Source organism: Amphiura filiformis, chromosome 15, assembly GCF_039555335.1.
Source record: "Amphiura filiformis chromosome 15, Afil_fr2py, whole genome shotgun sequence".
In the NCBI taxonomy this organism is placed as follows: Eukaryota; Metazoa; Echinodermata; class Ophiuroidea; order Amphilepidida; family Amphiuridae; genus Amphiura; species Amphiura filiformis.
This window is the reverse complement of record NC_092642.1, coordinates 33,779,459-33,797,601: the sequence shown is the minus strand read 5'-3', so window position 1 is coordinate 33,797,601 and position 18,143 is coordinate 33,779,459. Positions and strand designations below refer to the sequence as shown.

Below are 18,143 nucleotides of genomic sequence, written 5' to 3'. Positions count from 1 at the left end.
CGGCCGCCCCCTATGAGTTGCCAAAAAAAAAAGAGGTAAAAGAAAGGAAAAAGAGAAAAAGAGAGTGGGAGGAGAGAGCGAAGATGGAGGAGAGAAAAAAAGGGAGGCGAGAGAAAGCGAGGGGGGGGGGAGAAGGAAAGGAGCCATTCACTTGCCTCCCTGGCCATTAGACGAAGGGGAAAGATCCCCTATCGCCTTTGGTTATCTCCCCCACCCACCCCCATGTGGAATGTTGACCGATGCGGTTTTAAAGTTGTTGTGTTTGTATTTTGGGCCCATTAACGGCACTTTTTCCACCATGAAAGTCACCTGGCTTCTTCTGCCTCTTCTCCCAACTACTTTGAAAAAAACCAACTGTACTGACGCGGCAACACGCAACACACAACGTTCACGGGGGTTTCATCACATTGTATATCCACAAACTAGTATGATGCCTCTATATTGCCATGAAACATGATTGAAGTAAGGGCGAAGAATGTTCAAGGTCAGATCAAGTTCATCCGAGTTCATGTGAGTATTGATTGCGAGATTATCGTGAAACAATCATGATCACGTGGCTAGACGTGATCACAATTGAGAGTTCAAAATGTTCAAGGTCATTATCAAGGCTATACGAGGTCATCTGATCATGGATTGTTGGATTTTCATGAAACTTGGTGGATGTGATCACCTTTGAGCAGCGCAAATAGGTCATTTGAGGCCCATGCTCAGATGGGCTTTAGAGTTATTAATGGGCTTTTAAGGTAGCTTAGTGTTAGTCTGAACATGTATGGTGTTAACATGACAGACTTACGAACACGAAGCGATCGCTGCACCTAATACAGAGTGCTTAGAATTAACGACCGTGAGGAGGGACCGTTTGAAGCTGTTTGACTATCAGTGTTGAATGATGACATCCCACTACCTCCGTGTAAGGCTGACACGAAAATTAGGAACAAGCAAAAATGGTCAGTGTAATTTGTTTACTCTAGTGATCAGACATAGCATCTGTAAAGCAAACTAGTGGCAGTAGTATATCACCAACATCCAATGCTCCTGGAGCCCATTAGGCGATGTACATCCATATGGAAAAAAGGAATAGGGCGTCCAACGGGAATTTGCATCTGATAGGCTGATAGAGTGGATGTTTGGATGTAATTTTCTCCGCAGTAAACAATAAAAAGGTCGTAAAATTTAAGGTACTGGGAAAGGTGTAGAAGGCAATACAAAACGATTGGTTGCAAATACAAATTGTTAAACTTAGTTTGAGGTTGTCTGAGCAGAATTCTATCTAGAACAGAGCCTTACATATTTGATTCGAATGGAATGTTTTCCAAATAGGTGTATACTTATTTCCATTGATTTATTGTGTCGGTATTAAAGAAGACAGGTTTAAAAAATTAGAACGAGTGTTATAGATAGTTATTGCCTTTTTGTTGAATATAGACATCAGATGACAATGTTTTTAAGGATACGATCCATGATTTACCGACAATTGACTCATTTTGGAATGCGATCATGAATTTTGAAGAAAAAAAAGTTTCCACAGACTTCGTTGGGACTCGAACCAGCGATTCTAAAATTTCCTTCGATTACGCGTCTAGCGCTTTACCACTCGGCCACCGTGGCAGTTGAGCGGATGAGTGTAATGATAAAAGATACATCTCATAATGCCATCTTTAGCCTTTTGTTTACTAAAAAAAGACGCGTTTTGTAAAGATAGATTACATACTGCAGTTACTGTCCGTTTTCCTATACACAATACACAGTGCTCTTTCCCATTGACGCGTGACCTCTACAAATAGCCCTACGTTAAAAGTATGGGGATATGACTAGTTAACGTCGCTGTGTGAAAAATAACCGGCCAATATTTAAAAGTACTCTTCTAGAGTTCTAGAAAATATAGTTTTTTTACATGTTCTAAATTTTTAGCTAATTTAGATGTTTGGAAATATTCGTACTTTGGTGTTTTAGTTAATGTTATAGGTAATAGTACATTGCCTAGTTAACGTCGCTGTGTGAAAAATGACCGGCCAATATTAAAAGTACTCTTCTAAAATTCTAGACAATATAGTTTTGTAACATGTCCTAAATTTTTAGCTAATTTAGGTGTTTGGAGAGGGTCGCACTTTTGTGTTTTAGGAAGGATATGTAAACGACAGATAACACCAAAAATATGAAGAAATTATTTCTAACCCGTGTTAAGTCAACAATCATTATGTTGCTTATTTTCAAGAATGCTGGTTTACAAAAAGCACGCCATTGTCTCATTTCGTGAACAAAGGTACACATACCATTGTTTCCTTTCGTTTCCTTTATAATCGGTTACCCAACTGAAGCTATAATACCAGCTTTATTGCGATATCGCACATGAAAACAGACACTTGTGCACAACCAGAGAAGATCCGATTTAATCAGTTGAGCTGTTTCAATGAGTGTTATCTTGGTTTAATAGCTTTTAATGGGGTTAAGTCCTGCAAAGGTCGAGATGAATTCTACTGTAGACATGACTGCATCATGAGCCGTTTTATGCATAAATAGCACGAACGTTTGGGAAAGGTTTCAAACAAATAATAAAGACACTGATGTGATGATGGAATTGCGTAAGTCGGGAATTATCTGCGTCGCAATGTTTTGTTTTGGTTATAGGAATTTGACCTTAAAATTTACGACTTCATGACATTATCATTCGAAATAGCTTCAACAATGTTTCGCTGCATAATTGTAAAAATAGCCTTGACCTAAAAAAGGTACCATATTTACGGATTCAGGCTAAATTTAAAATTGATATAAAACGTTTGTTTTTGATCGATTACAAAATTAATTTTGTCGTATAAAGAAATTGTATCTGGCGTGAATTACACTACAGTTTTTATTCCTAGGGCTCTTTGACTTCTTCAAATATTTTTTTTAATGATAGAATGAATCCCCTGGCCCTCTATAATTACGCACAAAAGATCGACCCCTTAAGTATTGTCTATCCTTATACAACCTGCACTGGGGTTTGTCCTTTTTAAGGACTTTCACTGTTTCCGATTTATTATAAAATATTTAGGGGTGTTTAGAACTTTTGAGCACTATATATGTACCATCATGACCATGTTAGGAATTTGGATATCATGATCAGATATAAATAGCATCTGTATAGCAAACATAAAAAATAGGGGGGGGGGAGGTCCAGGGTGCAGGAACCATTCTTTTGTTGACAGAAAATATGACATTATTGACCAAATGGTTCCCCACCCCGCCGAAAATCTGACGGGGGGGTGTCACCAATAAATTATCCTCGGTCCTTTTTCTTCAACAGATGGCTATGTTTATCAAAATTATAAGAGAGACGCATTAAATTTTTTATTTAGTATGGTGTTTAGGGGTGGTGCAAGATTTTGGGGAACCCGAATTTAAAACCTTAGATAATTTAAGGTTTATGATAAGACAATTATTGTCTTATCATATAATGCGAGCGCAGCGAGCAGGAAATTTTGCATATTTTAACGTGTTCCTAACGTTTTCCTACGCCTTTTTAGGGCATAATATAAAATGGTACCCAAAATATCTGTGCCAAAATTGCTTGCCCCCCACTTTCGACCTGCCAAAAATCGCTTGACCCCCCTTTTGACCTGCCAAAAAATGCTTGCCCCCCCCCCTTTTGGCCTGCCAAAAAATCTTTGCCCCCCCCTATAATTCACCACCCGGGGGTACACATAATTATTGCACCACCCCTTAGGGGGTTGACATTTTCTTTGTATAATTTATCGGTATAATTTCATTTTTATTTTAGTGATTAATATGCTAGCATCTTTCATTTAAATCATAACATGCCAACCTCACGAAAAACATAGTCCCTAAGGACACCACATTGTCTTCAGAGCTCATCACCATTGCACCTTTCGCGTAGTGATTTGGAGCCTAGTATTAGGCAAAGATGTTACTTAGGGGTGGTGCAATAATTATGTGTACCCCCCGGGGGGTGAATTATAGGGGGGGGCAAAGATTTTTTGGCAGGCCAAAAGGGGGGCAAGCATTTTTTGGCAGGGCGAACGGGGGGGGCAAGCGATTATTGGCCGGTCGAAAGGGGGGGGCAAGCAATTTTGGCACAGATATTTTGGGCACCGTTTCTATATTACGCCCTAAAAAGCGTAGGAAAACGTTACGAACACGTTCAAATATGCAAAATTTCCAGCTCGTTGCGCTCGCATTATATGTTAAGACAATTTAAGGTTTTAAATTCGGGTTCCCAAAAATCTTGCATGTGTAAGGGGGGGGGGCAAAGGTTTTTTGGCAGGTCGAAAGGGGGGGGGCAAAGGTTTTTTGGCACGGCCAAAGGGGGGGGCAAGCAATTTTTGGCAGACCATTTTAAGAATTCACCCCCGGGGGTACACATAATTATTGCACCACCCCTTAATGATTGTACTTAATTTTATATGGTCATCAAGGTAATTTCTAAGGCTACTGCATAAGCTTTGTTTCAATAAAACCAGTGGTCGACAAGCGGAGATATGAGCAATTGTGTAAATTAGTCCTAAAACAGCTTGGGCCACATTCGTGTCGATATGTGTAGCAAAGGTGACTGAATTGGGTTGAATCATGAACCATCTGGTCGGTGCTGGGATAGCGACGTTTTCACGTATTTATTGTGGCACCTGAGAGCACATCATACATATCGAAAACGAAAACCAGGAATGTCCAAAGCTTCTGATATCAAATAATTTTGATTTTTTGAAATTCGCGATATAATAAGCTATATAATACACATTTTATGGCAAAAGATTAAAAATTGATATTTTTTAAATTGTATAAATCTAATGATATGTACTTAAAGTGTATATAGCTGGGATCAGGCCCGTACGCAGGGGGGGTGCGGGTGGTGCGACCGCACCTCCCCAAATTTGGAAAAGTATACAAAAAGTCCCAAAATTTAAGAATTTGCGAGCGTAGCGAGCAAAAACATCATTTTTTTTACGTTTTTTTGTTCAAAAATTGTCCAAATTTGGGGGGAAAAGTCCACTTTTCACAAAATCGCCCCCCCCTTGGAAAAAAGTCCACTTTTTCAAAATCAGCACCCCCAAAAAAATCCTGCGTACGGGCCTGGCTGGGATGCAAAGCCGTCCATCATTATATGAAAATGTTGACCTTTTTGGCCATGATCTCTTGCATTTTTTTCTTTAATATAAAAAGCGAAATTGCAATTGTATAATTATTGTTATTGTTACAGTCTGCCTGCGCCTTAATGCTGGTGGTGTTGTGCAACAGAGACTACGCAGTGTCCGGGCGCAATGTACGTGTGCAAACAAGTGGCACTAAATATAATTCGAAGGTCAAGTGTAAGTATATAGTAGACTAGTTGAACTTTTACTGACAAACATAATTCCCACCAACAATAATGAGTCATTTGTCGGGTTATAAATTGGGTGTTATAAACAAACAAACGACAATTTGTATTTTTGCTTTAATTTCATTTGAGAATGGGATAAATTGGATTTCTGTGCATAAACGTTAAAACGTATCCCAGGGGGCCACTCAAGCACCCCTAAACGAGTTTTACCCTACCAGCAAATTTAGGCCCTTAATAAGGTAATTTAATATAAAATTTACCCCCTAGTTTTTTTGGCTTGTACAAAATAAAAAAAATACCCTTTATGGACTTGTAATAAATATTTGAAAAGGTACACTAAACAAGTTGTTCAGTCAGCCCTGTTCAGTTTCAGAAAACTACCCTTATCTCCTTGAAAATCATTGTTTTTAGGCCCTAAATGAGTCACTCGCGCAACTTGCCTTGCCTAAAAATAACATCCCTTTTTACTTTTTTTTTTTTTTTTTTGGTCACGCATTCGTACATACGATTTATGTGAGTGTCGCCTCCGGGAAACGTATGATGTGAAAATAGCATGATGTAAAAAAGTACTTTCCGACAAATACCTTATTATTTTGCTTTCAGTGTACCATTGGTATTATTTCACAACATGCTACTAGTATTGGTACAATACTCATACATGTACATGTATTATACTGCATACTGGAAGCTGTGGGAGTTCGACCTGGTTCCATTCATTCTATATAGCTGTCTAACACAACTGTTAAAATGATAGGTCTATCCGAAAATATGCTGGGTTTCGGGACCCAAACGAATTTATTATTATTCGCTGCCTTTTTCGCCGCGATTTTATTATGGTGGTTACAGAAGCCAAAGAATCTGCCTCCTGGTCCTTGGGGATGGCCGTTGGTTGGATATCTACCAAACTTCGTGGTAGCACTCTACCGAACAGGACTATATCCTCACCAACTGTTTGCCAAAATGTCCAAGAAGTACGGACCAGTCTTAAGCATGAGAATTGGAGGGAAGTTGGTTGTAGTTCTCAATAAGCACAGCATTATCAAAGAAGCGTTTCATAATCCACATATTAGTAATAGACCTAATAGCGAAACCTTTGATGAGCTTGGACTTGGCGGAGGTAAGTACGTGTTTGTTTTGTGTGCACCATTAGATATTATTGGGGCGGGTTGCCTCCGTCTCTGGTGAAGCGAGACAACTTTTTTCTATCCTCGGTGAGCTTCGGTGAGATACTCCCCATTTTTTTTTTGAATTGTAAAATTCTCTATTTTCAACAGTTTGGTTTTGGGTTTGGGAAACAATGTTTGTTTAATGTATTATAAGTCTGCCTAAACTTTGCGTGCTGCGATAAAATCATATAATAGGATATAAACTACGTACATATGATCACTACATGGTTAGTTTTTCGTGCGCAGAAGGAAATCCATGTCTGAGGATTTATATACTTTCTAATCTTCAAAACATATATAAATTTGGGCAATGCCTATTCTCTGTGGTAATGCTATAAACATCATCATCACCATGCTCGCATCCATGCATGGCTCCCATCGTTGACGTGGCATATAATTCTTTTTGATATACGCTGCCGAAGTTACGTAATTAGTCGGATTAACTACCATAGCATTAGGTCAAAACTATTTTGAACATATCGCGCTGTACTACAAGCAGGTTGAACTAATCACCTGTTTATGTCTGCAATCATAGATTGAATACAATACTGGTCTTTTCAAAGATGCCAATCTTACAGGTGCAAGTGATCAGCATTATATGGTTCAATGCAGAGGTAACGCATGGACGTATCAGTGCAGCGCGGTATATTCAAAAATTGTTTTGACCTATTGCTATGGTAGTTAATCCGATTATTGCCTAACTTCGCCAGCGTATGGCCAGGGCCATGACACTCTATTCACGTGGTTTCTTTTCCAACGCTAAAAGATTACGAATTTTGGTGGTTTGTAAATGAAAAGTGTCCGCACTATCGATTGATTACGTAACTGTTATGAATAATTTATTAGTTTTTCAATGCAATCGCCTCGACCCATTAATACATAGTATCTGTATTTATCAAAGTACTTGGAATAGCAATCTGGTGAGTTCACTGAACTACGCCCAAATACTGATGGAGTTTTAATGGCGCTAATCCTCTCCATACACAGATGAACAAATACAATAGGAGAAGGTCAACACATATGACCTCCTATATGACATGTTATATGAGATGTACAACAACCTGAATATCATAAAGATCAGTGTTCGTTTGTGCATATGAACTGCATATTTACAATACTAAATATTACTCGTTATATATTATGTCAAATATTGGTATTATGACAACACGGTATATACATTGTATATAAAACGACTAATAGATCCTACTATCATGGCGTCAGGTCATTGGTACATCATATCCCGTATGTTTCTTAAAATTCATTCATATTTGAGACAAATTTCTGTGCCCATTTTATAGGCGTACAGGTGGATCCGGTTTTTTTTTGTCATTTTCATTTCTTTTTGATGAAAGAATTAAGGTTTTCCACTGCACGGAGGCCACTATGTGATACTAATTTAATGCTATTTGTAAATGAATGCGGATTCCCGGTTGTTGTTTTTCCACAGTGTGACAACTGTCCACCCATCCAGGCAACATCATCACATAATAAAACGTCTGTATTTTTACGATGAGTAAATATTAAACTGAACTTTGCCTTGGAACATTGTGTAAGACGGTGTAAGATTTTGTGGGCGCCCTCAACATCATTATCCTCTGTGTATCCGTAAATGACATGGCATAGACTGTGTGAATTCTATGAAGACTACTAAAGCCTCCAGCATACTTTCCTGCTGCTTGCCGCTGCGGCAAGCGGCAGGGCGTTTCAACCAATGACAAGCCTTTATTGTGTCCGTTTGTCTGCAATGCGCGTGCGCCACGCCGCTCAGCGGCAAGCGGCAGGGAGTATGAAACCAGCATTATAGGCCTACATGGGGTCATATCCATGGACACAAGTAACGATAATTGACAACACGATACGCGACTGTATTTAGGGGATAACCACTAATAATTAATAATGCCGGGTAGGGTCTATTCCTGGGCGACTCGTGTGGGCAAGGACGCTTAGGACGGTGGCCAAATGAGTCTCAAATTTCACCGGGGAGGGGGGAGGGGCACTCAAGTATGATAATGTAGGCCTATACGCATGTGTTTTTTAAACACCCCCTTAAACGAGTTTTACCCTACCAGCAAATTTAGGATCAATAGGCCTAAGCTAACTTAATACACTAAAGGAAGTTTTGGATGAGAAAACGGACATTTTGATGAGAAACGGCCAAAATGGTGAGAATTTAAATTTTCTCATTCTTTTGGATGAGAAACTTCCTGGTGTGTGTGTCAATCATTATTGTCTTATTAAAATCCGGGACTTTGGTTGACCTGTGCTATAGACTCCAGCACATGTTAATGGCGCAAAGACAGTTGTGGTAACACCATGGTCGCAGACCTGCAAAAAAGCTCAAAAACAGATAGTAATGAAACCAGTTTTTATTTTCCTTGCTCTAGCGAGTTCACAGGGAAGGTGTTTCTAGTACAATGCAGCGTCGGACTCTAGCTGAGAGCGTAGCCTGAGTCCAAACGGACTCCAAGAAGGGCTCTCCATACACAAATGAACAAACACAAAGGAAAGTAGTCTCCTCCGTGACCAGCTTGATTTCGATGGAGCGAAACCAAATTGGCTGCAGAGGAGACGGGTAATTTTGCCATGCAAATGAGGTGAGTGCCCTCTCAAGAATAACTACTCTCTGGTATGGCCAACGGGGTGACACTTCTCTCGAAGCATGACAAAATGACACCTCCGTTGTGTTTGTTCATTTGTGTATGGAGAGCCATTATACTAGAAATACCTTTTAAATCATTTAATTAGTATCACCCTGGCGGCCCCATGCACTGGAAAACCAGAATTTGTTGTTTAAAAAGAAACCAAAATACAAAAAAAATCCAGATCTGCCTGTGTACATATAAATGGGTTGCAAAATTGGTCTCGAATATTAATGAATTAAAAGAAACATACGGGATATAATGAACCATTGACCTGACGCCATGATGGCAGAATTTATTAGTCGTTTTATTTCATGTTTTTACCGCATATCAAAATCCCATTTCTTGTTTAAATTATAATGATTTTTATTTTGTATCTTCAATGTGCAGTCCATATGCACAAACGAATACTAGTCTTTTTGATATTGAGCTTTTTGTACAACTCATATAAACATGTCACTAAAGCAGGTCACATGTGTTGACCTTGTTCTATTGTATTTGTTCATCTGTGTATGGAGAGAGAAACACCATTGAAACTCCATCGTAAGGGATGCACCATTTGATATCAAGGGGGGGGGGCTGGGTAGTTGGGGTCGTGACAAAAAAAAAATTTTTAGCACCTCGGTGAAGCCAATTTTTTTTCTTTTTAACCCCTGGATGAAGCAAATTTTTTTTTTTTTTTTTTTTTTTCAACACCTCGGAGAGGCAATTTTTTTTTTTGCAATCGTAAAGTCCTACAATTTTCAACAGTGGAGTGGAACGGTGGAGTAATCAACAGATTTGCAAACATCATCACCATCATAAAACCCCGTCTACAAGCTTCTGATGAAAGCTACATTAATCCAGTCGCCATTATGGAGTTTGAGCAAATAAATTACGGATCCAAGCATATACAAACAAGTATTATTTTAAGACCGATCAATTGTATTGGTATATTAACGCTATATATGCTTGTAGACAGGGTTTTACGGTATGTGCTAATGTATAATATTGTCTGGCCGCCATCTAATTTACATAATTGCCCAATTAATGAGCTAATTTGCATAAATGAAGACTTTCTCTGGCGATTAAGAATTTTGCAATCTTCACCTTAAGGTCCGTTCATACTACCACTGCATTTGCGATGCGTTGCTTTGCGGTGCGGTGCGTTGCCACACTGCATCGTACTGCAAACTACTGCATTGCGATATCGCAATAAAGTTAAATACATTTTAACTTTGAAATGCGACGAGTTGCGTTGAGTTGCGGCGAAAAGTTAATCGATATATCGGCATCGCAAAGCAACGCATCGCAAATGGGGTGGTAGTATGAACGGGCTTGTATAAAATATTGCTCTCAAACCACCCGGGATACGCATATTGCCCCATCAGTTCCTAATTCATGAAACCTGCCCTTTTGATTTGGTTGGCCTAAGTTTCAGAAAAGTATACCAAATTTGACAAACACAAACATATACTATATGTTCAAATATTATAAAATTAAATTTTTCCTTTTTTGGAAACCGTCGCAAATTCTCTCTACCTTTTCTAGATCTTTTGAGAAAATATTGGGGGAAAATCACTCCATATCTAAACCATTTTTCTGACAAATACGACCCAAAGTTGTAGTAAATAGCAGAATAGCCCGATAATGCACTATAAATCTGCCTTATACAGGGTCGGATGCGATATCACAATTTTGGACGTCACCATTTGATTAACACGTAATCATGAAATCTTCACAAACAATTCTAATTGTGTTACGTGGTGTCAAAGCAAAAAATATGTTATTCTAAAACCGCTGGGGGTATGACAAACTGACAAAGGGTAACTGCTAACCGTTCATTTTCAGGGCTATCAGCCTTGTAGTTTCGTTACGTTTCGCATGTCTTATACCGCCTGGTAAATCCTTAATACCTTTACACCGGCCAGCTTTTCACGAAGAAGCCACCGACCTCTTTTATTGACTGTGGCGGCGTCCGGGGAGAGGGCACTGAACATGCTGACTATGAAAGAATTACACAACATACCATATTTACTTGCTTGTTTTTATTTATAGGGCTTCTTGCACACGGAGATGGATGGAAACAGGAAAGACGTTTCACCCTGACGACATTGCGAAGTTTTGGTGTGGGTAAAAGAAGCTTCGAAGAACGCGTAGTAGAAGAGGCTGGGTATTTATTAGAAGTGATAACAAATTTCAACGGAACGCCATTTGACCCACAGCCTATTTTTACCAATGCAACATCCAACATCATCTGCTCAGTTGTCTTTGGCAAGCGGTATGGATACTCCGATTCTAACTTCAAATATCTGCTCAGCATTTTAAACGAAAATGTGATGTTAGCCGGCGCCGGTGCTATGCAGATCTTTTTCCCAATCGCTAAGTATTTCCAACGCAACAACCAAGAGCTACTAAAGACCAACATTCTCAAAATTATTAAGTTCATCAATGATGTGGTGAAGCAGCATGAATCAGATCGCGATCCCGACAATCCCAACGATTACATCGATGTTTATTTAAACGAAATCGAATCTAATCAAAAACATGGACAAGATACACATGTGATGAAGACCAAAACCATGCCATTGACAATAATGGGTCTCTTTGGAGCCGGTACAGAGTCAACTTCCACAACGTTACGTTGGGCAGTATTATATCTGATGAAATATCCGGAGATCCAGAAGCGTATCCAGCAGGAGATAGACTCTGTTGTGGGCCGCAATCGACTTCCAAGGTGAGAACAAAAATGTTGTCCGCGTGGAATTGATTTACTTCCGTTAGTCATATGCTTGTTAACAGGGTACCGTAAAACCTCGTCTACAAGCATATAGAGTGTTTTTGATAAAAAAAAACACCCTATATGCGTGTAGACGCGGTTTTACGATATATGCCGCCAGATACCTTATGATGTTCGACTGTATTTTCACCAATGTTTCCGAATAATATTTGGTTCTGCATAATTTTTCCCGTTGTGTTTAACATGGATCAAATCAGTAAAGATGTAAAGACCCATATGGTATTTTAAAACTGTACCATACAGAGGACTTATTAAAGCATTTTATTTAAGGGATCGGATAGCAACGTTTGCATAGTATTTTATTGTGGGATATGAGAGCATATCAGACATATCGAGCTGTATTCTGAATACAAGGAACGTCCTTCTGATTATATTCACATAATTTAGAAATTTGAAATTCGCGATGATATGCAAATTTTATGGTAAATTATTGAAAATTGATATTTTTTATATTTAACAGTCCTCGATGTAAACTTTATACATCTAATGATATGTACTTAGGTAGTGTATGTGAGGAAAAGCCGTCCATTATTTAAAATTTTGACCTTTCGTATAGAAGATATACCTTTTCCCCCAAAAGATCTAACAATTTTATGTACAAGATCCTCTAAACTGCATTTCATTTGTTTTGGTAATGGATATTATAATGAGCTATTATTTTTATTTCCTCTTCTGACTCGATGAAAAATAAGGATCTCTGACAAGGACGACTTACCCTTCGTTGCGGCAACTATTCTAGAAGTCCAGCGAATCAGCTCTGTCTCACCTATTGTACTTCCCCACAAATGTGTAGAAGACACCACTGTTGATGGCTACAATATCCCTAAGGAAAGTCTGGTTTTGGCGAATCTCGGTTCAGTCCTCCATAATCCGGATACATGGAAGTATCCGGAGGAATTCAACCCAGAACGATTTCTGGATAAAGATGGATGTTTGCGAGAAAGGGAGGAATTTATACCGTTCTCTACAGGTAAGAACACAGATACGTTTTTTTGTTGTGTGTGTGTGTGTGGGGGGGGGGCTGGTGTTTACAAATCAGAAATTTAGTATAAGTGGAAGCCATGTGTCTCTCACCGAGCCTGTAAAATCGTAGGCACGTTAATAGGGCTGCAACACGTTTCGTTCGGTTTTTGTAAACCAAAATAGGTTCAACGTGGGGTCAAGGTCATTCAAGCAAGAAAAACATCAGGAAATCGAACTTGTTTAAAAACAATAGTGTTCGTTTGTAATTGTGTCTTTATCTTTCTAAAAATTATGTGTTTTTGTCCAATCCCAATTATCTCAGTGACACGTGAACGGATTTTGATGATTTGTACACCATTTAAAAGAAGGCACTTCATGAATTTTTAGTCTTTAAGAATTTTTTTTATTTTACTACCGATATTTTAAGTCCCACAATTCACAGAGCCAATTTTTGTTTTTATTGAGACACCGTGTATACGAATAATAGTGAAGAAATTGTTGTTATTGTTATACAGATAATAGTGAACAAAAGTTGATATGTTAAGGGGTGGGGTATGAACCTTTGGACAGTATTTATTGTGGGACATTAGAGTACATCAGACATATCGAATTGCATTCTGAATACGAGGAATGTCCTTCCGATATCAAATAATTTTGATTTTTTGAAATTCGCAATGTAATACACATTTTATGGCAAATGATTAAAAATGGATATTTTTGATATTTAACAGTACTCGAAGAAAACTTTATAAATCTGATAATTTGATCGTCAGCTTTTCCTCCCAGCTGCATACACGTTAAGAAAATATCATAAAATTTTTAAAATTTACGTCGAGGACTGTTATATATCAAAAATGTGAAAAATATCAAATTTTAATAATTTGTCATAAAATTTGTATTATATCGTAAATTTCAAAAATGAAAATGATTTGATATCAAAAATACATTCTTCGTATTCAGAATGCAATTCGATATGTCTGATGTGCTCTCATGTCCCACAAAAATACTGTCGCAACGCTAAAACGCTCATTCCAGATCCCTTAACGCGGCAAGATTTCAACCTTACTGTTACTTTCTTGGTTCAGTTTTCAATTTGAGCGTCGTAGTAAAATCTCACTCAATGAATATTCATATTCATTACTCGGTGGTCATTCGATAGTTGGCCCAACAATAACTTAGAAAATAACCTTGATCCTTCACACAGCTCAAAGATTTGCCATAGATAATTTCTGTAGATTTAGTCCATTGACTAAGGTCAGTGACCATTGTCGAGGAGTTAAGAAGATAAATAAATGTCAGAAGCTATTCTATTGTGGTGGATATCCAACTTACAGCTGTGTCAACATTTGGTTACTCATCCATAATAAAGGCAAATAATGATTATGTGTTTCTGTTATAATAAAATCACAATGTATACATCCATCCCAAAATCTGATTGCTATTATTAGCCTATATGGGTGAATGCACAACAAAAGAATTGGTTTCTCCATATCATATAGGGCCTGTACTTAAGCAGTTTTTGATCTCAACTGGCCGGTGACGAAGTGTGTCCACCAGTAATGTTGAAACAAATTGTCATTATACTGTCACTACTTTTAGCAAGTTGTGAGCCCTAGTAATCTGTGCTAGCAGACGAGTTGATATGAAAGCTAAACGTGAGTCCTGAATAGAGGGTATCCACTTTACTCATGCGTGACTTCTAACAAAAGGCGCTGATTCTCGTAGTATTCCTCATTCAAACCAATTCAATGCACGACCTCGGAGTTACCTGCATGACTTTCAGACTTTGGCGGGCTATTTTGATGCAGTTATGGTTGCACATGCAGGTACTTCTTTTGAAAGTCTATAAACAAGGTATAGCAGTCGCTGATAGGATATGCAACTTATAGAACACGGATAACCTCTATAGATTATTGAGGTTTAATTTGTAGATTTTTCCACCAGGGTCTTCAAGTCGATCACAATTTATTAACGTGGCTTTGTGTGTTTCTTTTTTCATAGGTCGTCGAATGTGTATTGGAGAGCACCTTGCTAAGATGGAGTTGTACATCTTCTTTACTCACCTGTTTCATCGATTTACCTTCAAGAAGCCAGATGGTGATTCACAGCCAATCTCCTTAGAAGGAGTTGTTAGCTTCGTCCATGCACCGACGACATTCCTGACGCAAGTGGAGATTCGTGACTAACTCAATAGGTCCATCTTCAGGGAAAGTTCTCAAGCCAAGATGGCACTATAATTAAAGACAGAGATAAAAAGATTTTATCGCGTCTGATGTCACTGTCAATTACGATCCTTGATTGGTTAACACAGGTTAATAGCGCGTAAAAGGAAGACCGATCTAACTGGTGCTGATCGGAGAAAAGGAACAGCAGCAAATGGCGAAAAATTACGTATTTTTACAAGGCAAAAAGCAGCTTTTCTAGGTATTGCTGACATGGTGCCTTCGCCAAAGAAAGTTTCCTACTATAAAGACCTAACTTTTGAGATGGTTTGCATGTTTGAAAGTGCAAAATTAACAATAAGGCGACCGGTTATACCGCCGTGTTCAGCAATTCATCATCACGACATTTGTAAGCAAACCGTGCTCGAGTTTGATTGACAGATGACGTCAGTCGCGATAAATTCTTTTTATCTCTGTCTTTAATTATATTTGTATTTACAAATATATAAAAATGTATTTACACTGGTGTATGTGGACGTTAACGATGTGTAATATAATAACCAGGGGAATGCGCAATCGCGTGTTATAGTCAAGTAGATGCTTTTGTTCTCTCTCCTTCAGTGTAAAGTTCCGTATGACCATCATGATGACTGACATTTTCTTGTTTAAAGTTGATACCTAACATGTTGAGAGGTTAAAAGTGCGCACCCTTGAGCAATAAAAGAGGTCAAAGGTTATACAGGGGCCAAAATTGCTCCAATATGGTTAAAAGCATTTAAAAAAATTTTTCCCCAGGTCACAAGGATTACGAAAATATATAGCTTTATTAGCAAGAAGGTCAAAGTATGAAATGTGGGCGCAACATGGCTCAAACACACAAAATGTATCCGATTTTGATAAAAAATGGTCTCAAAATATTTGTCTTGTTATAATAACTCAGAAAAAGAATAGTATTTACTATGTGCGACATTATCGTTACCTAGGTAACGCGGGAAAATACTTCAACATCAATTTTGGCTGTGTTGCCATGGTAACGAAACATCGAAGGTAGTCCAAACTAGTTCGTTTCTGAATTATTATAACAGTACAGATGTTAATAACCTATTCCATTCAGAACGAATGTCCACTCCTTTGTCCCTATTGAAATAAGCTGGAGTACTAGTAGAGTTCATATGCCAAGCTTCCACCATGAATAACCAGAAGCCAATAGTTGTTTTTATTATTTTCTAATCGCTTTACTCAATACAATCAAACAATCCTAATATCACGATCTTTGTCCAACTAGATGTAGACAACACAGCACATCCTATAATAGAACATTCATGTTTTTCGGCTGGGTAGAAATAGTAATAAATTAAACTAAACAATATTCTTAACATTATTTTTGTCTGTTCAATGACAGAAATTGGGTTTGAAATACGGTGTTTGCTATAATATATACAACCAGCATAATTGTAGTTATATTTTGTTTTTAAAAATAATACTTTTTTTTTTGTTATAATTCTGAATTAAAGCCATAATGTACGATCTTATAATATGAAACTGGTTAATTTTTTTCAAATCTGATTTGTTTGCATATTTGTATTAATGTTTACACATGTCCCAACTTGCACATAAATGTAATCGGCCAAATTTGTTGTCTTTGTAGGTCAACAGAGCAAAGTTCGACATATGTGATGCGATCAAGCAAAATCAGTCGGAACTCGGCAATAATAAATTTTCAGTTTCTTACAGGATAGTAAAAAACATTTACAAAGCTGGATTTTGCAGAAAACCCCATTGAAATTGAACAACCAGTTCTAAAGATATGACGAATTAAAGTGTTTCCAAAACAAGAAGAAACAAAAGGAAATATTTCCTTTATTTGGCTATATCTCAAAATCAATATTTCCGAGTTCCGACTGATTTTGCTTGATCGCATCACATATTATCATGTTATGATAATATGTCCTCCCATATAACTGCATGTTGAATGGCCAAAATAACCAGTGGGGTTTCTTTCACCTTACCTTGTTATTTCAACTTAAAATGGACAGCAAACCTTCCCGGCAGTTATTACTAATACTATTTCAACATTTTGAATAAAGAATAACAAAATTAAACTTTGACGGAAATCGTACATTAAGGCTTTAATAAACCTACCTTCTCCGGGGTCGGTGTAGGCATACACTTTTATAGTAATTTCAGCTCTCAGAATGAAAATGATTGATATTTCACAGCATTTCACAGTATGTCCGTGGTGGCGTTTTCCAATAAATACCTGTATTTCTCACCCGGTGATCTTCATTCTTGGTGTTGTCTTTTTTAAAGACAGTTCTTGTTTTCATTTGGTTTTTTTAGATCAATTTGTTATCATTCTGGTGGTGTAAAGTTAAAATACTATCGTAGATTACGCACTCTGACATCCCAAAATGGTCATCCCGACCAATGAAACTTTAGTCCAGATCAGTGGCGGCGCCAAGGAATTTTTTTCGGGGGGCATTGGAGGCAAAGTAAATTTCAGGGGTGGGGCAAAATTGGCAAATTTTGCGCAATATTGCCGCAAAAAGTGGACATTTACGTGCTTTTGGGGGGTTTGCCTCAAAAATGTGTGTGTGGGGGTGTGTGTGTGTGTGTGTGTGTGTGTGTGGTGGTGGGGGGGAATGTCCCTTGTTCCCCGTAGCGCCGTCACTGGTCCAGATGGTGCCAATTCTTTATTGCTGGACTAACTTGCAAGCCTGGTGAACACGCCAGAGAAGCACAATGAATCTGTAGCTTGACAAGTTGCCGGTGGACAGGTAACTACTCCCCATTCCAGAAAAATACAGCACTTAATTTTTGGGATTAAAATATTATTATCAAGTTCTGCCAAATGAAACATAGGTCAATCCTAATTATTTATTTAGTCCTAACTGGAGATAAAAGACAAATTTCACTATTTTACTCATTTCTTCAAAAAAGAGCCAAAAACATGGATTTTCGGCATGTTTTCTGACAATCGAGTCACAAAAATCCAGAATCGGCTTTATATCATAAACTGACCTCAAAGAATAGGAAAATATTTGCTGGCAAAATGTACCTTGCTCAGACAAGGTCACACAAGGTCAAAATTTTCAGATCTGTTATAAACCACGCCAACGT

The 18,143-nt window shown here is 38.1% G+C and overlaps 1 protein-coding gene across 1 annotated transcript; it reads left to right on the top strand.

Annotated features, from left to right (window-relative positions):
• The first annotated feature begins 5,982 nt into the window (after positions 1-5,982).
• LOC140171545 (cytochrome P450 2J4-like) lies at positions 5,983-17,309 on the top strand. The gene is made up of 4 exons (XM_072194816.1): positions 5,983-6,431; positions 11,157-11,835; positions 12,591-12,868; positions 14,863-17,309. Exons 1-4 carry the CDS (start codon positions 6,062-6,064, stop codon positions 15,045-15,047), a joined length of 1,512 nt encoding a protein of 503 aa, XP_072050917.1. The 5' UTR covers positions 5,983-6,061; the 3' UTR covers positions 15,048-17,309.
• Positions 17,310-18,143: the final 834 nt, after the last annotated feature.